The 19081-nt window shown below is 38.1% G+C and overlaps 2 protein-coding genes across 6 annotated transcripts; one reads left to right on the top strand and one right to left on the bottom strand.

Moving 5' to 3' along the window:
• Positions 1-831: 831 nt before the first annotated feature.
• Positions 832-13218, bottom strand: LOC111323039 (uncharacterized). 4 transcript variants are annotated; one of them, XR_015992610.1, is made up of 14 exons: positions 12582-13218; positions 11825-11972; positions 11619-11678; positions 10946-11029; positions 8431-8551; positions 7785-7876; positions 6633-6713; positions 5765-5836; positions 5258-5353; positions 4570-4656; positions 4393-4460; positions 3892-4026; positions 1689-1750; positions 832-983 (listed from the first exon to the last, which is right to left on the bottom strand). XR_015992610.1 is itself a non-coding variant. In XM_088736515.1 (12 exons), the coding sequence occupies exons 1-11, from the start codon at positions 13079-13081 to the stop codon at positions 4401-4403; spliced, it is 1401 nt and encodes a 466-aa protein (XP_088592641.1). In that variant the 5' UTR covers positions 13082-13218; the 3' UTR covers positions 3348-4026; positions 4393-4400. The 4 variants fall into 4 exon arrangements, 2 of the variants coding, with proteins under 2 accessions (XP_088592641.1, XP_088592642.1); XR_015992611.1 differs by lacking the exons at positions 832-983; positions 1689-1750 and adding an exon at positions 2021-2765; XM_088736515.1 differs by lacking the exons at positions 832-983; positions 1689-1750 and having other exon boundaries at positions 3348-4026.
• Positions 13219-13274: 56 nt separating this feature from the next.
• On the top strand, positions 13275-19076 carry LOC111322978 (ubiquitin thioesterase OTU1). 2 transcript variants are annotated; one of them, XM_088736520.1, is made up of 8 exons: positions 13275-13314; positions 13975-14101; positions 14302-14482; positions 15688-15729; positions 16242-16396; positions 16595-16618; positions 17153-17325; positions 18277-19076. In XM_088736520.1, exons 1-8 carry the CDS (start codon positions 13303-13305, stop codon positions 18403-18405), a joined length of 843 nt encoding a protein of 280 aa, XP_088592646.1. In that variant the 5' UTR covers positions 13275-13302; the 3' UTR covers positions 18406-19076. The 2 variants fall into 2 exon arrangements, with proteins under 2 accessions (XP_088592646.1, XP_022781962.1); XM_022926227.2 differs by having other exon boundaries at positions 13280-13314; positions 16595-16681.
• Positions 19077-19081: the final 5 nt, after the last annotated feature.

Genomic DNA, 19081 nt, shown 5'->3' with positions numbered 1-19081 from the left:
TGACTTTTGGGCTCAGGAGCTCCTGGGCCACTTGCGATGGTTGGAGCACCACTGTGGCGGGAAGCCGCTGCTCCTGCTGCATCTGTTGCCCCGGATGAATGTTCCGGCAGGAAAGTGACATAAACTGCAAGTTTTTTTGCACTCCCGTCGTCTGAGGACTCGTCGTATTTTTTCAAATAATTTTCTATTTCACCATGGAGGACTACAAACAACCCAGCGCAAAACAGCATGCAGGCAAACAAAATTCCACCGATGACTTTCGAGCGAATCCCTGCCAAGGCGTAGTCTTTATAATAATCTTCTTCGATTGTTACATTGCAGAAACTAGTGACTATCATTGGTGAAGGGCCAACTTGAGCACACACATAGTAATGAGCTTGAAGAAGACTGAGAATGATCCACACAAGAGGATACAGCAACGAGAGAACTGCCGAAACTGCAATTTTCACCAGGGTCCAATCACGCTCAACTTGACGGCAGAAATTGCAGAGCTCCGTATGGGAATAAAAACCGGTGGATTCTTCTAAGAAATCACAGGAACGTACCATTTCGTAGAATTTTTTCAAAGCAGACCAAGGAACGCTACCGTCGTCTTGACGGAAATAAGCGAAACATGCAATAATGTAGGCAGCCAGGGATGGGACAAGAAACATGGTAGTGCTGTAAATGACGCCCATGGTACACGGGCAGGCTGCGATTTCCTGTTCAAGGGGCCGCTCGTATTCCAAATGGAAAATTTTGAATGACGAAATGATAAGAAGCAATAACAATACTCCATGCCATCCTAGGATCCCTAGCGAGGTGGAGATCGTCCGTTTTATAGATTGAGACATCATTGACTGTCAGTTGAGTTATACTTACTCCAGCCTTCGGTCAGTAAGAAATTGATAATGATACAAGGAATTGGACTGATCAAAGGAAGTTCCACTCGGACCTCCAGCACAGGGTGAGAAATGCCTCTTTCAAGTTCTGGTGTTTTATCCCTAAGTACATTTGTTTGTTATACAAAGATAAAAAGAAATTCTAATTAATCATATGGCAAGTCGTCAAGAGCGCTGGCCTGTTCCAGCCTTCACGCGATCAGTTATATTCAGACTCCTTGATCATTCATAAGCGGATCATCCAACCAAGACACGCCAATTTCGTCACGTGTACATGTGGTTTGAAACCCAGGTGAAACACTGGAATGACGTGCTATCTATGAGTTTCATATGATTTCAAACCCTTGAGTTTGGTAAAGCATAAAACTCAAGTAAACTCATTTCTTAATTTGAATAACAGCAACAAACTTGCCGACAATATGTGAACAATTCGTGAATATTTCCATTTTCTTTTATTCTCGGGCAGCGATTGAGAAGCTTCTTCAACAACTCTTACATCGGGTTTCATAGGGGTTTCCAAACACGAGAAAACTGTGGCCTCGTGCTTTCATTAGTTTTCTCGTGTGTGGAAACCCTGATGAAACCCTCGCACTTGTTTTTGAAATAGTACATGAAACGGAGCTCGATGATAAACCAGGCGCGATAGCTTCAGCTGAACGGAAGCAACAGGTTTTTTTTTTTTTTTTGATCCGAAACGATGCAGTTTCGTGACTTAAGCCTCGAATATTTTGTGACATCCAGGTAGCTATAGCTTGAGGGTTCTATTGAAAAGGGACTCAGATGCATATTAAATAGTTAAATCCTTACCTTTTGAGATGACTTTCTTGATTTTAAGAGACAGGGGAACCCTGTGAGCAGTTATGTTGGAACTGGTGAAAAACGATATTGTAACAAGTACTTAAGCCCCACAGCACATGATGATCACCCAACGACATCTGACCGGTCACGTTACCATTACGGGATTTTCCTACTAGTCCTGTATTTTCGCGCGTGATCGGGTCCGCAAAAACTTTTACAATATAATCAAACCGATAAAGTGTTACGGAATGCAGAAGCATCATCCGCGTCTTTGAATTGAATTTCTTCCCCTGACTATACCAACAAGAAAGATAACGCTATGTATTTTTTTTAGGGGGGGGGGGGGGGGAAGAGGTGTTCTGACACCGATCCCAGGTTTCTCAGACAAGTTACTGTTATTTACGTGAAAAAGTGGTTACGTATTCGAACTATAGCAATACGAGTGAGTTAGCACGCTTGGTCGCACGGGAACCCTGAATCACCTAATGATCATGTGCGACAAAGCGCCAATATCCCGTTGTGATTTTAAACAGAATGGGTACGGGTACAGTTTTGGTGCGAGATCGTGAACAGAAGAACCATGCTGCGCTTATGTAAGGTTTAAAACGCTATGGTACGGATGACAAAGCTGGAAAAATCAAGCCTAAAAATTTTCCGTTTTTCATTTAAATCCGCGTCAATTTTCTCCATCCTCTACGTTCGTTCTTATTTCGTGGAGTTCGCCCTTCTTGCCAGTGGTTCGTTTAGCCACTGCAAATCTCCCTTTAATCTCAAGGCGCTTGTCCACGTCGCCAAAAATTGCATTTTTATATATTGTGACGACCTACTCTCGGAGCATTTGCAATTATGAGAGCTTCCACAACTAAAGAAAAGGTATTTCATGTTCCAACATCTCGTGTAAAGAGACCGAATTGGACTTCTCTTGATAGTTTCAAACTATACAAACGCTTGATGTCAATCGTGTTCAATGGTCGAGAGCGGCAACCTCTGAAAGTTATCTTTGAAAAAAAAAAAAAAAGAATCAAACTATCCGAAAGGGCGAAATTAAAAGGCTTCGTTCAGTGTGAACGGTCGAAAACCATCCCTCTGTGTAATTAAAAGTGGTAAAAGGGCGTTCATGACAGAAGTTTACAGATTCTCTGTGGTGTTTCAATGAACACAATTTTTGGCTTAAGCGAAGAAAACTCTCAGATATTCAATTATCAAGCTGTTCACGGTAAACTGCACTAGCGCACGTTGAAAATCTTGTTTTTAGCATTTAAGATATTTAAATGCACGTGTTTCGTATGTTTTGACGTAGAGGTGGAGTCTCGTGCTTGTACCATGTCTACGACCACACAAGTCACAATTGTAATCGTGCAAGATCTCAGTAAGAATTGGTCAGCTCAGAACTTTTTTTTTTTTTTTTACGATGAATGCTTCTTTTAAAGCCCGTAACGGTAATAAATGATAAGAAACGGGGAAAAATTGACCCCCGAGAGAAAAAGGAATAAAGTTGGCAGGTCACCAATTTGTCACGCGTACTATGACTGAGCAAGTCATGTTCTGTCAAAAACACACATGGCTGCAGAGGTAAACCACGAGCTGTTTAGACTATGAGCCGGTAGACTCCGAGAAATTTCTCTTTTTCGGCGGTCCAAGAATTCCCAAATCCAAATCAAAGAAGAATTGCCACATAAACATTTTTATAATTTTCGGTACTGCTAAGAATTATCAATTATTAACTATTAAATACCTAAATATTGATATCTTTGGTAAGAACCTTACATTAAGAGATATGTTTAAAATAAATTATGACGCATTTAGAGATGCAACGTCTAAGTACAAGTCGGCTCCCTCCCATAGCTCAGCCCGTCAAGGGAGAAAAAAAATATACTGACAGATCAGTACCGCGAAAACATAGTCAGTTCTCAAGCGCGTGCTGTGCTCATTTTGTGCTGAGCTTATCCTCGATATAACGATAGCTAATGGAATATCAACGTTTGGTCATAGCGGGGGAAGCTTCCAGAACATTATTTTCGTGTAGATCCTAATTATTTTCGAGCAAACGTTCGTCCCGCGAAAAACAAATTATTATGAACTGTACCCAGCCAATGAGATTGATCGTAAAATCGTAAAATTAGCGTAAAATCGTAGAGTATGTCGACTAAAATGTTCACATAGTATACCATTACATATTCTTCTCATACATCTAGGGGTCTGAAATCCGTACCGTAAAAAGTCGTTATGTAAAAAATAACGATTTATGCAGCTTCTAACGTTGATCCCAAATCAGAACTCTAAAATGCATTTAGCTGGGCTGAGAAAGCAATGAATGCCTGTTTTTCCCCTTGCGCAGTGACCAAACCTAGGAAAGAGGAGTTTTATTTTGTGAACATTATAATATTTTAAAAGACATCCTACTTTAAAAAAAAATTAAATAAATAAAAATTCGGGATTACCCAACTGGTGGGTTTAACTTTAGTTCTTTGGATGGTCATCTTTAACTTGTGTATTGCATGTATATCAAATTAATAAATCAATTTGCAATAGACGTAAATGTTGTTGTTGACAGCAGATAATCATGATCAATCAAATTAATCAATCAATTTGCAATAGACATAAATGTTGTTGACAGCTGTAATCATGATCGAAAAATGTTCTTGGTAAGCTCTGGTTCATAAAGGTATACCTATTTCCCAAAACTCTGACATTACATGTACTTGTTCATTACCGATCTTATTATCCACCCAGTGGGCACGTATCGGCATCATTCAACTTTGACTTCAAATCTCTAAACAGCTGCGATAGAAAAAAGAAAACAAAGGTGTGACTGAATTGAGTGTTTTTAGAGAAAAGAGAGGAGTTGACTTAAGGTTAAAGAAAAAAAAAAAAAAAAATTTAACCTCACCTCATCAAGCCATTCTCTGTCCTCAATACACTTCTCAACAACCTCTTTAGGTGTTCCAGTCCTTGCCCTGTCTCGCACCTCATTAACCTGAGAGATTTAAACTTATTTATCTCAGTTAAGTTTGTGAAGTTAGCTACTATAGGGCTTACATACTGTGGTAACCCTTGCTCACATTTATCACAGTACAACGAGCAATTCTGGCCACTGATTATAAACAATTGTGCATGAGTTTCCAAGACATTTAGTATATTATCTTCAAATTTTCTATAAAATTGATAATAACAGTGGTAGTGATAACAATAATCTACAAAATAGTAAGTGAATAAAATGACAAAATGACCAAGGCTGGGTTGTTCAAAGTTGGGTTATGATAGCCCGGGATTAGTGTCAACTTTGATTTCAGATCTAAAAGTCTATATATGGTCTTTAATGTTGTGATTGAATGCGTGTTAGGTATATTCCCTTCTTAACGTGTTTCCAAAAAATTGTTTTTGAATTTTTTTCCCATGACCCACTTTCACACTTACAGTTTAAAACTTGCCATGCCTTGCAAACAAACTGGCAAAGATAGCACCTTCATAATCATGTAGATCATTTCAGGGGTCGAGCATTCAGCAAATTAATAGATATTCAATTTATCTTCCAACTATAAAAACTATCCCTTAGACAATCTGCCTCCATTTTATACCTTTTCAGAGCAACTTTCCTTCAGTTTCTCCTTGAAATGATGAAGGCGATGATATACCCACCCTCTTCTTGCACAATGGCAGCCAACCTTAAACTCCTTAAGTAAAAGTATACATATCTATTAGATGTTATTTAGTCCCAGAAAATAGTTGAGTAATCAATATTTATTCAAAACTGCAGAATTAATCTCTGAACTAAATTTCCGCTATAAATCAAGGTTTGTGATACATGTGCAAGAATTAGAGTGTATAAGAAAATGATGTGAAGATGTTAGTACCATCTTCTCACTGGACTGCATCTAAGCACCTACACTGTGCCAGTTACAACCTTAAAAAACCAAACAATAGACATTTCATCTTCAAGATGCTTAAGTCAATGAGATGAAACAAAAATAGTTTCCCCAACTAGGCTTGCTATGCTGATGTGAAGAGGCTTTTCTTGAATGCATCATTCAATCTCACAAACACGGTAAGAAACCTTGTTGTATTTCCTCCTGTGTTAAACCCACCTTGATTTTCCTTCCATTAGGCTCTTCGTAAAATGCTACACATTTTGATATGGTTCGTGGCAATAAGCACCCCTATCATGAATATTTCATAGAGGTTAATTTAAAAGTGTATCATAAATTTTTAAGCTAAGAAGATAAGGATGAAATATTAAATATAAGTTCCAAATTATTGAGATTTGGGGCTCTGTCATGTTCAGATGTGTAGACTTTCAGGACAACAATTTAAACTGAAATACACTGAATACTATTCTAATTCAAGGACCTCATAAATAAGTTATTTTACCATTGATTGCATCTACCCCTCCAAGCACATGATAAAGACATGTTCTGTTGGCCTAGCAAACTATTTTGACAGCAAAACTTCAAAGTTGGTACTTGGAAAAACCTTTGCAAGTGGGTAAGGCAATGCAAAACCATTCATTGCTTTCATAAATGACAAAAACAACATGCACATACATAATTCACCTCTATTTTCAGTTTTTTTTCCGATTTTAATTAATAGATTATTCAAAATGTAATTAGATACATGTACACTTTCCTATCATATGACTGAATTATCAGTGGAACAAGGATAAAAGTGTCCAAACTATGAACATCAATCAACCATGCAATAACCATGCAAGAGTAGAGTGCAATATAAAATTAAACTGTAAATATTATTTGTACTTGTATTATCGATCAGGAAAGCTTCTTGTCAATGTAAAGGAAGGACAAATTAATGAATAATACCAAGTTTGACTGATACTATAGTCATGCAGTCACTGAATGACATTGTAACCACTTGGTTCAATAAGAATTCTTTTTTAAAACAAAAAGGTCATGTTAACACACAAAAATACCTAAAATATTATTCACTAACAAAACATACTTCACACTGTTGCTTTATATACTTCTTTCTTGTATACCCCAGCAATTTTGATTTCATGACAGGGCATTCCATCAACCTCTTCTGCCAAGAGAAATGTTTCATCTATGACTGTTTATGCAATCATTGTGAAACTTATACCTACATCATGCATTGACTACATCAATCAATAAAAAATATATTAAAAAAGGATACAATGTTCACAAAAACAACCCACTGTATTTTGATTGAATCAAATTTTTAATTCAGTTAATGGGTTTTCACCATGAAATGTGATACTAAGCAGAAGAAAGATAACGGATGCATATTCTTCATGTAAAATACATTGTAGCTTAAGATTTTATTCTAACCATTTTCATTGCATTACCGCAGTAGGGTAGGACTAGAACGGAACATATTTTATGCGAACCACGCGAGTAGTCCATTCAATAAATCCCACCCCAGGGGAGGACGTCCATCACACAGTAGTCTTGTGCATGGGAAATTAACGTCTCCTACCCCTAACCCTGTAGGAGACGGGACCTCCATTTATTCATCCCTATCCGAGAAGACTAGAATATCTAACCATTTCTTGGTGGTATAGAAAGGTAGTAGCATATTCTTCTCAATTATTTTAAGACCTTGAGTGTTGGTCTGGCTGGGGCTTGAACCCTCGACCTCCCGCACAACAGTCCAGCGCTCTATCCATTGAGCTAACCGGGAGGCGGTTTCAAAATTTAACAAGAAATTTAACAGGAGAATTCTGATTCATTTGAAATTCAACAGGAGAATTCATTTGAGAATTCATTTGAAATTTAACAGAAGAATTCTGCAAAGCTACACTGCATTACACAATGCACAAACTGAAAACACATTCTCCAATCTCTAATAAACAACATGCAATGGATTGCAGAGTGGTGTGATAAATCTTCTAGTCAAGGTTTTGGCCAGGACTTCAACACAAGCTTTGAAGGGCTTCGAATGATAGGCAGATTAGGCCATGGGTTTATCTGAAGCCCTGATCCCAGCGAACCAAAATGTCAGCAAATTCATCAACAACATATTAAACGCGACCTATGTTCCATAGTTAAACTTAAATGAGAACAGAGTATTTCAAGGAAAAGTAAATACTCTCCACTGCTCATAAACTATGATAGAATCAGGAGACTAAAATACCTTATAGTCTTTCCAATTTCTGCTAACCACTTGATCTTTCTTAGTATTTATTAGATTTTCCCAATAGGTTTGTGCTTTCTCAAAGCGATAATCTAAATTAATAATAGTAATATGACAACATAAGTACACGTAATAAAAAGGATACATTTTGTGTAGCAAACTTTTTTATAAAAAGAACTCCAACCTATATTAATTTGATTCAGTTTGTAAAGTGGGGCAAGATACTTGTGATTTCATATTTTCTCATAAAATGCCACACTGTTTATTAACTTTTTAATGTTTCCATGGCAGCATTCATTTGGGCAGGCTGAGTGAGTGATGATGATGTACACATAAATGTATTTCAAAATCATGTTTCAGAAATCACTGACAACAACTATAGCTTCATTGGGTTAAGGGACAACTGATATAATATACATTTAAAGGCCATATATGTGCTCTTATTGCATGTTTTCAATAACTCAAAGAACAGTAAAAAAATGTCAGTTTGTGAATTTATGAGGTGGGGATGACTGTCAGCTGACTGTTGAACCAGCAGCATTGACCAACGTATTGGTGGGATTAGATTCATTACCTTTACCAAATAAAGTCATGATAACCCTGAAATGAAAGGTCTCTGATTTATAATATCAAGAGTTTACTTTACCATTTGAGTTCTGCAATGATGATGAAAACTCTTCATCCACAATACTGTTCAAAATTGTTTCAACATATCTGTCAAACAACTCTTCTTTACTTGGGTTGTAAAAGTACGTAGAAGTTTCAGCCTGTAATAGTTTAAGAACAAACTGAACACATTTTTATAATCAAAACAAGATCAAAAGGCAGTTCTTTAGCACCAACTATTTGTTAAAATAGGTGGTTCTACCTCGGGTCATGTCATACCTAGGTGTGGTATTCCCCTTGGGAATAAATTGGCCCCCTTGCTGTTTGCAGTACTTGTTAATAACCTGGCCAGGCAATGGAAGATCAGGGCTAAATATGTCGACGACCTTTCAGTTGTAGAGATTATACCTAGTGTACTTCCATTCATTGCAAGAGATATTTACACTTATGCTAATGAGCATGGCATGTGCCTTAGCCCGGTGAAGTGCAGGGAGATGTTTAGACTTCTTGCGCTATAAGCCGCACCATCCTCCTCCTTTACAGCTTTCTGGGTCTGAAATTAAGTGTGACCACAAGTACAAGTTGCTTGTGGTGTAATTAATGTTACTGATAATTTATGCTGGAATATGCACTGTGAGTACATTTTTCAGAGAGTGCGCAAACGCCTGTTCGCACTGCGTTGTTTGAAGAAGTCAGGTGTTTTGGAAAGGGAGTTAGTTATGGTGTATTCCAGCCTGATTCCTTCAGTGTTGGAGTATGCCTCCCCAGTATGGGCAAACCTGCCTGACTATCTTAGCCCCCTAATTGAGAGACTGTGCAGATAAAAGCCTTGGAAATAATCTTTCCTGGACTTCCCTACAGGGATGCACTTGTGCTGTGTGGTCTTCGCACTCTCTCTGATTGACGTGCTGCTGCATGCACTACATTTATCCAGAGAGTTCGGGACGCTGGTGTCCTTGCTAACTTGCTCCCACATCGCACAACTGTGTCCCATGGATACAATCTACACTCAGGCACCCTTGGAGAAGAACCCACTATGGCCTCTACTAACCGTCTCGACAAATTTTCATAGTAAAATGTTTTGTGTTATCGTATATATATGAGTTGTATCTGACCACTCTTGTAATTTAGCTGTAAGCTACAAAAAAAGTAATTAAACTGATTATTATTATTTGCTGTACATGTGGCTTTGTTGGTGAATTTGTTCATGAGAAGCATTTACATGTACTGAGGTACATGTATAATATTAAGATGATCAATTAACTGTGGAAACAATATTATGATTATTCCAGGGATTTCATCAGGAGGCGGTAACCACCAAATTCTGACAGCTACCCTCCACAATGGAGCTGGCTACTATGGCCATTTCACTTCCCAGTTTTTTGCATTTTTTTGGTAAACATTCAATATATTCTAAAAGCAGTCATCAATAAAGGTGTTTTTGTTGAAATTTTGTCTCCTTTTTGGTTGTTGGGTGAGTTCTAAAAATTCAATCAACAAGACAATCACTTTTACACCATGTTGAATGGACACAAGAGAAAGACTGGTGACAAATCTCCCTTGATTACCACTGAACCGTCTTCCACCTACTTATATACTAATATGTGCCTACTTCTGAAATTAATGAATCCCTGTTATTCAAGCTCTAATCTGTGATAATGTCAGTGACTTATTGCCACTAAGCTATGGCTTTCTTGTGACACAATGCAAGCAGAAGTAACAGGAAAGGAGGATCTTGCACAATAACCTTTTACCACATTCTTAAAAAATGGTCCATTAAATAGTAATAACTAACAATTGTGAACAGATGATAGTTATAAACAACTATTCACAGAAGTGGAGGTGGTTAGTGGTGGATATTTACCGAGCCGCGAAGTGGCAAGGTAAATATTCACCGCTAACCACCGACATCGGGGTGAATAGTTGTTTTAGTATATACTAAAACAGTGAGATAATATACACCACCAAAAATTGATTTTAATTCATACATTCCAGCAACGATTCCAACATTTTCCCGCGCGTAACAATCCAACACGGCTTGGATCGCGGTAAGTGATTTTTTGTTTTTGTTGTAAAACCTGCCGTCTAATTTTTTCGCTGACAGATAAAATTTCTGAAGACATTTGTTTAGCTCTGGTGGCGACATTTCATGGTGTTGCAAACTCTTTCTGTGTTTGAAACCATTCAGTAAAAAATACCATTTAACTTTGATTTTCAAGTGAACAAGTGAGGTTATGCAAGATTAATTTGCATTTGTAAACAAAACCTTTTTCATTGGTTTTTATCGATAAACTCCCGGCTACCATTAAACACCACCAAACCAAATTTAGTCGCTTTCTGTGTTTTCAGGGACTGCTTCGTCATTATTTGAGTGATTTCTTCACTTGTCATGGATGCAAACCAGCACGCCATTTTTTCCCCAAGTTGCTCGGAGGTAAATAGCAAAGGATATTCGGAGTTTGACTAGCCAATCAGAGTGCGCCTTCAACGCTATCCACTGTTTTAGTATATACTAATTACAATTAAAAGTGTAATTATTATCAAATACTGCTTACCAACTCTTGACTTGGGGAGTCTCCCTCAACAAAATCATCAAGATCTGATTCATCTCCAGAGGTTTCATCATCTGAACTGCTCAACTATTGATAAAGACAAGATGTTGTGGAAAAAAACTTTAAAAATCAATAAAAGTTTTCTTCACTTCCTCCAAACATATCAGTACATGTACATTTACTATATATTTCTCAATGGCTCAGGACCAAATAAATCAAACAATTGGACAATTTTTTTGTCCACTAACCACATCTCATAGCCTGATTTGTGCTAATCTGTATCAAGCATGGAAGAATTACAAACACATTGTAGGATCAGAGCTGCAAGCTGAGTGTATTTTGGTAGCCAAGGCTATGGTAAGAACATCACTGACACATTCAACTGCGCCTCAAGTGATATTTTATTGCTCTGCATGAGCACATTTTGATGGAATGATGCATGATCTATCACTGAACAGACGGACTGTAGCACATAATCTAAATGTATTTGGTCAATCTGTGAAATAATGATTACAGATAAGTCAGATAACTTAAAAAGATATTTTAATAAGTTGTGCCTCAAGTGATGTTTTCTTGCTCTGAGCACATTTTGGTGGAATGTATGATCTATCTCTGAACAGAGAGACTGTAGCATGTAATCTACATGTATTTGATCATTCTGTGAAATAATGATTACCTCAGATTCTTTGGATGAACCTTCTTCACCATCATCAGGCTTGCTCAATAGCCCATCCATCTGTTCAGTATCAGATCAAAGAGAACATCAAATGATGGTAAGAACATCACTGACACATTCAGCTGTGCCTCAAGTGCAATTTTCTTGCTCTGAGCAAATTTTGATGGAATCTACAGATAACTCTGATAAGATATTTTAATAATTACCTTAGATTCTTCAGGGGAACCCTTTCCAGCATCAACAGTCATGTTCAATGGCCCTTTCGTACGATTTCTACTATGGACCAACTGTTCCAAAGCTAATTTCCTCTTAGCGTTTTGTTCCCTTTCTGTCTTAATCTGTTTCTGTGGGGTACTGAACAGAGAAAAATTCCATCATAGTAGACAACATAATACTGTAGCTTGTGCAGAATTAAATTAACTTGTTCTGCACAATGATGCAGAGTACTAAAAAAAATTGACAAGTATCCGACAAAACGAGAACAAGCCATGGTTCAACTGTAGCCTTTCAATGCAACCTATCTTGAGGTGCATATCCTTGATTGGTGATTATGGCCAACAGTTCAGGTGGGATACATCTGTTCGAAGGTACTGTGTATAAATTTACATAAAAAACCCTCGACAGTCCATCCCTTCGATTCATAACAGATTGGCTTCTTCCTCCATGGTTGTCCGAGTATTAAGCTCTTACGCACTTTATTACGCACTTACAGTTAACTTAAATCTATCGCGTCTGAAATATCTCTTTTATCGTTCCAGAAACTTCCCACGTAAACATTAGAAACAATGAATTTTACACAGAATATAATAACATTGAATAGCTAACATAACACTCTAATCCCCGCAATCATTTTAAGATGGCAGCGACAGAGTAAAAATCATTTCAGTCATCATTTTATTTCAAAAATCATTTTAGCCACTATTTTAGTTCAAAAAACATTAACAAATCGTGTAATGTACTCACAAGTCATCTTCATCGTCAATCGAAGAGATAGTCCCTTTCCTTTTCTTCGCTCCCGCTTTTTCTTCGCCATTTTTACGCGCCGTGTTTTTAATTCCTATGTCACTTATATCATCATCCTCAGAGTCAGAATTATAGCGCGCAGTATTCTCTGAATCAGTTGGATCCTTGCTTCTATCGATTAAAGTAACCTCCTTGCAATCGTTCTCGTGTTGTGAGCTCAGAATTTTCTTGCGCGACTGTGCTTTTTTCTTAGCGGAAGAGCACGGCGTCACGTCTTCCAACGTCTCATCATTGGTGGTTTCCTCGTTATTTGAGATCGAACTGTTCATGAGATTACCCTCCTTGGAATTGATTGAATCTTTTATAGCATCTTTCTCCTCTTGTGAGCTCATAATTTTCTTGCGCGACAGTGCTTTTTTCTTCGAGGAAGAGCACGGCGTCACATCTTCCAACGTCTCGTCATCGCTGGTTTCCTCGTTATTTGGGATCGAATTGTTCATTTTGCGCTTGAGTTCGATTAGATCGGAGAAAAAAGGTGTTTCCGTTAATTGCTGGGGCGATTTCGAAGCTATAAATACAGGTCTGTGCAAAGAAAACTTCTTACTGGAAAGTGACGGTTAAAATAGTTAATGTTCCCGCCAATTTACGAGTCAAAGTGCGCGCCTTATTTATAAGCATAGAAGCGAGGCTTGGTCGAATCCAGGAGCTTGCAGACTTCAAGATGGCGTCTATGGTGAGAAAAGCGTTAACTTATTTTGTTTTCAATTTTCTAACAGCTTACCCTCATTTTCCCCTTGCTTGAGATCTGAGAAGATTGCCAATCAGAGGTAAAAATAAACAAGTTTGTGTTCTCGGTATAAAAGTAGTTATGTTTTGCCACTCAGGTTAAAAATGCTACAACAGGAGTGCGAAGCTTTTTTTTTTTCGAGTTAGGTTTTGTCATCTTGTTTACGTACTCTTAAATTCCAACTTTCTTTTGTTATTTATATTAGTGATAACTAATATTAATGATAATACACCTTCAACAGCGCCAATCTTAGGCCTCCAAGGCACTTTTCAGCATGATGGACCTTACTGAGTTAAATGAAGACAAAAATGGTTGTTGGAAATAATTTGAAGAACAAAAAACAATTGCAACGAATAAGTATAAGAAGGACTTTTTTCCGGTAAATCAATGTATAAGATTAGATATGAAATAGCTGCAAAGTACCCGAAACATTCAACAATATCTGGCCATCCAGAGTTGCTGTTGTGTTGTTGGTTATGAAATCCATAAATAATTTCGTTTTTGTGCAATATATCTTTTATGTATCGGTAAAAAATGATTCACCTCTAAGAGCTACATGTTCAATAATTTAGAATATATCTGAAAAAAGGATGCATTGTCCTAAAGGTTTTAAGATGTCAATATAAGGGTGGAAGACGCAATAATCTGGAAGGACTTTCTACCAGCTCCACTGTTGCTGATTTGCAGGAGAAGATATGGTTATTGACAGATGTTCCACCACATGCACAGAGAAGTAAGTTTTGTGCATGTACACTAACTATAAATAATGTAGTAAGACTGTATGTATGGTTTATCTACAAGTAAACTTAAAATATCTGTGTCAGCGACATCAGTGGCCAAATGATTGCTTAAGAGTAGCACCTTTCTTTTGCAACAGTCTTAATTTGGTTAGACATGTTCATTGTACTGACATGCAATATGTGAAAACTTAAGTTCTTTCAGGATTTCCACCAAAACAGCTGATCTGTGGAGATAAGAGTGACTCTTTGTCTTCACTTGACATCCGTTCAGGAGACACTCTTATCATTGAGGAGGATAAAAAAGCACCAAGAGTATTGATAGATAGTTACAAGAGATCTTTAGGAAGTGCTGCACTGGGAAAACTGACAAGGAAGTAAGTGACACATGGTATACACTTGGCTATTAACTATTTAATGAATATTGTCAAATTCTGGGATATGAATGGGGGGTTTAGACACCTGTAAATAGTTTTGACTGTGTAGGGCTCGCTCTGTTTTGATGAGGAGCTTATATCTAGGAAGTAGGTAAAGGGAACTGGATAATGAGACACAGACAACAAGTAGGCTTTCAAAATCATGGAAAAGATTAAAACGCTTAATTTTTGTTAGCAGACATACATATAATGTAGCTCAATTGGTTAGTGTAGCAGAATATAGCTCAATTGGTTAGTGTAGCAGAATATAGCTCAATTGGTTAGTGCTCTGAATTGTGTTGTGCGGGAGGTCGAGGGTTCGAGCCCCGGCCAGACCAATACTCATGGTCTTAAAATAACTGAGGAGATTTTGCTACCTTTCTATAACAAGAAATGGATAGATATTCTAGTCTTCTCGGATAAGGACGAATAAACCATAGGCCCTGTCTCCTGCAGGGTTAGGGGTAGGAGACGTTAATTTCCCATGCACAAGACTACTGTGTGGTGGATATCCTCCCCTGGGGTGGGATGGGTGGGTGTTGGCCCTAAAAAGCCCCCATGGGGAGTGGTCAATTAACCTATGTATGTATGTAATATTTCAATGACAACAACATGCAATATGCACAATCTCTCTTTGTAACTGACTGTGAAATAGTAAAATCATCTCAACAATGACTAGACTCTGAGTATTCCATTCTAACAAGTATAAAGCAGGGAGAATAGTTCCATGCCCATGTGCCTAAGTCTTACTGTATATTGTTAAGAAGGGGATTTGTATTAGAGGAAAAGGTTATATAGTTTTCTCATAGAATCAAACAGATTGAATTTAATTTTTTCACTTATTGTAGAGTCTATGAGCTCAGAAGTGCGGTATTGGGCAGACCTCTCTTTGAACAAAACTGTTTTTGATGACAGGAATTTTGTTCTTCCGATGGACGAGTTTTAATTTTGGAGAAAATCATACCCAGTGTAACTAATTTTTAACCCAGTTGTATAACAAAATGATAACACTGAATAGCAAGTGATTGATCATCATGGTCTGAATAGAGCTCTTTGCTGCTATAAAGACTTGAATGAAGGTCAGAGTGCAGACAAACACCTTTCTAACTAATCAGAAAGTTTTTGTACTACTTTTTAGCAAGTGCTGTTTTTGTTTTGCCATTCAGAGTTGTTCCAGCTGATAATTCCTGCTTGTTCACAAGTGTTAGGTAAGTTGGTTGCACTGATAACTTTGTGATTTAATTACAATACTCAATTCAATCAGTAACTTATGCAATGAGCAAACCACAGATCTGAAAGAGAAATCTGAGGATAGCTGAAACCCACAAACCTCTATACATTTACAATGGCTTCGTGCCATGTAACCAGGAATCATCAGAAATGTAAGCAGGAGGTAATAGATTGTACATGTATGTGATGTGTGCCTTAACTGGCCTGTGTACATGTGATATTGCTTGCATCAACTGTGTTAAAAGTATCTTTTACAATGAAAGAGAAATAATAGATTGTTCACTAGATTACAAAAAGGATGTTGAATTGAACCATTACACTGCACAGGCATATGTTTGAGAGAACTTTTAAATTTTCTTTTTAGGTTCAATTACATTAACATGCATTGTGTAGCATACATGTATTCCCTCTACAATGAAAGATAATTTTCGTTTCTTGAGCTCTGGTGGTGTTCTGACCACTGTCTATATTTGTGTTTGCATTTCTCTAGTTATGTTATGCTGGGCGACACCTCCTTTTCTTCTGAATTGAGAAAGCTCATTGCACAGTGTGTTTCAAATGATCCTCAGACATTTAACACTGCTTTCCTGGGCCAAGACAACTCAGATTACTGCAACTGGATATTGAATAAAGACAATTGGGGAGGTAAAGTAGTCTCAAGTATACTATAGTGTTAATACTATGGGGTATTTTGTTCTCTCAATCTGCAATTGTAGTGAAAGAGAGATACAGCTTCTAAGTGCCATATTTTGTGCTTCCTTTTATTTTTTCTCCTTTGATCTACTTTAACAGCATGCAACAAACCATTGTTAATAGAGGTTTCTTCTTTTTATCCTCTTTCAGGAGCAATTGAGCTGTCAATTTTGAGTAAGCATTACCAAACAGAGATTGCTGTTGTTGATACTGAGACTGGGAGAGTTGACAGATATGGTAAAAATCACTTTTGAATCCACACGATTGGGTAACTCTGACCTTGCAGTGATAAGGGGCTTAGAAGGGTTTCTGAAGCGGATAAAGGTGCACTCCCACTAAAAAATATTTTAACATTTTTTTCTGAAAATTGTTGGTGTGGTTGTGGTTTTTTTTTTTAGGACAGCATGAATGAATTATTTCAGTGCAAGCTATCCTTATGTTTCTCCATCTTCTGAAACCAACAGTACTTGCTGACATGTACATGAAAGTCAGGCTACACTTCTTTGCTTTTTGTCTACAAACAGTTTTCAATAGGCTTGGAGTGTTGTTACCAATAACCCTACGTAGAACTGTTTTGAGCTCAGTGAGATTTTTCAGCAAACAATGCAGTCCAAGCTGTAATTTTGATTGGCCAGTAAAGTATAGCTTATGAGATGATTATTTACACCTGTAACTTACCTCGTTCTTATCACCAAAATTACTTTCCAGGTGAAGGCATTGGCTATAGAAAATGTGTATATCTGATCTATGACGGCATTCACTATGATCCACTCGGTGTGCAAAGTTCTGACAGTACAGCAGAACCACTTCAGACTGTTTTCCCTGTTGGAGATGACATGCGACTGGCTGAAGCTCTCGAAATTGCTGCAGGGGCTCAGCAGGTTAGAATAATTTAAAATAATAGATAATATGAGAGCAATTATGTTAAAGAATAATTTTGTTTATCCAGAGTTTGCATAAAAAAAGAAAGAGTTCAAATACCGCTGAATTATTGATATTTTTAGTCCGTTCAAATTAGTTGCCTTTCCTTTTTTCCGGTTAGCCGATATTGACGGCCTAACGTCCTGTGAGAGTGCTCCGAAGCATCCTCGATTAGTTACCACAACATCAGATCAAATTGTAAATGTCTGATACACGTAGATCAAAATTAATTTTACGCGCATCTCTCTGTCGTTTTGAAGTTGTTGAATATCTGCTTAAAGTTGTCACGTTGTCAGAGCCTGTAAGCCTTAGGCACACTTGGCGCACTTGCGCGCATTCGAGACTGGATCCACCTGTTCCAGCTTTTGGCATGGGTTACACTTTCCCGCTCTTTCAATCTCTTTTAATGTTTTGTTTTGTACTGTACGGGAACGGCGGATCATCAGCCGCTTGTGCGCCAGATACGCGTTTTTGCGCAGATTTGCGTTTTCCCGCGCCATGAGCCGGTCTCAACGTCTCTCGCGCCTCAGCAGTTTTCACATTTTCCCGCGCTTTTCACGCGCTTGAATTTTTCTTGAATTTCATCCGAAGGCCCTGGATCTACTTACTAGTGCCACAAGCGGGTAAACCTTTCTCCGCGCCTGGCACCACCTCCGCTTTTTCCGCGCATGGATCAGGTTTCCCGCCCTTTGTAACGACTGGACTTCTTCCAACATAAGGCTGTAGTTGTATCTCTCTCTCGTCAACTTTGGTGATCTCACTGACATAGGATCCTGTTTCGTTATTTATACAGTACCTAAGTTCAGTATAACTGGCACTCGTGTGTAGAATAGTCACATTCGATCTTCAAATAAACATCATAGTTCTCGCTTTCAAATCCTGTCGTAATCATCTTAACTACTTCATTCCAGAAACGACAATTCACGAACCTATCCCAATTTTCTATCCGCTGCCTCGTTTGTGGAACACCGCTGACTGGGCACCAAGCGGCTCAACAGCACGCAATAACCACAGGTCATACCAACTTCGGAGAAGTCTGAACAGGCCTTGAGGTTTGGTGGTTTGGACTTTTGCCAGTTTCTTCCTGGATTCCGAATGCGGACAGATAAAGGCTTGGAGTTACGCTTTCCTTAGCGCGCCAAAATGCGGTTTCCCAACAAGTCGTCCAGAAGTCATCTCGTCCGAAGTTATGTCGCCTGGAACCTGAGTCATGCCGCCCGAAATTTTAGTAATATCGCCCCCAAAAAAATAGTCAAGTCGCCCGATTTTTTTATCACCAAAATGGCATATTTTTAGAACGTGCTTAAGGTACCGATCGATCGAAACGCCTTTTTGGAGCATTTGCTTACGTTACGTTAAATTCCGGGCAGGACTCAGGCTCCGGGCGAGATGACTTCCGGGCGACTTGACCAGTTACTAGGTGAATAGAAGTGGTGTGAAGGTGTGCTCACGAGAAATGCTGCGTCTGACCACAGAGTAAACGAAGTCTAAACGCAAAATGAACGCAGTCCGCAGCTTAAACTTCAATTTTACGAACACTTGCGCGAAGAACTGGAATAAGGATTTAGAGAGTTCCTATCGTTACCAAGTGTCAAGTTCGCCAAAGAATTTAAACGAGTCGTTACGAATATTTATTGCTGTATAAAAAACCTGAAGAGAATGCAATTTTTGTAAAAAAAAATATGAATTAAAATGAATTATTTTTAAATAAGATGA

The sequence above is a fragment of the Stylophora pistillata genome, chromosome 10 (assembly GCF_964205215.1).
Source record: "Stylophora pistillata chromosome 10, jaStyPist1.2, whole genome shotgun sequence".
In the NCBI taxonomy this organism is placed as follows: Eukaryota; Metazoa; Cnidaria; class Anthozoa; order Scleractinia; family Pocilloporidae; genus Stylophora; species Stylophora pistillata.
The sequence above is the reverse complement of the archived record's forward strand: the minus strand, read 5'-3'. Positions and strand labels throughout refer to the sequence as shown.

Bases quoted from the DNA above. Each gene is read 5' to 3' on its own strand.
- LOC111322978 (XM_022926227.2), top strand. The intron at 14,102-14,301 runs GTAAGTTTTGTG...TGAAAACTTAAG, and splicing joins TCCACCACATGCACAGAGAA to TTCTTTCAGGATTTCCACCA. The intron at 17,326-18,276 runs GTTAGAATAATT...ACTTCATTCCAG, and splicing joins TTGCTGCAGGGGCTCAGCAG to AAACGACAATTCACGAACCT.
- LOC111323039 (XM_088736515.1), bottom strand. From the start codon at position 13,081: ATGAACAATTCGATCCCAAATAACGAGGAAACCAGCGATGACGAGACG. The intron at 11,030-11,618 runs GTAATCATTATT...CTTTATCAATAG, and splicing joins GTTCATCCAAAGAATCTGAG to TTGAGCAGTTCAGATGATGA. The intron at 5,837-6,632 runs GTATGTTTTGTT...TATTCATGATAG, and splicing joins ATATAAAGCAACAGTGTGAA to GGGTGCTTATTGCCACGAAC.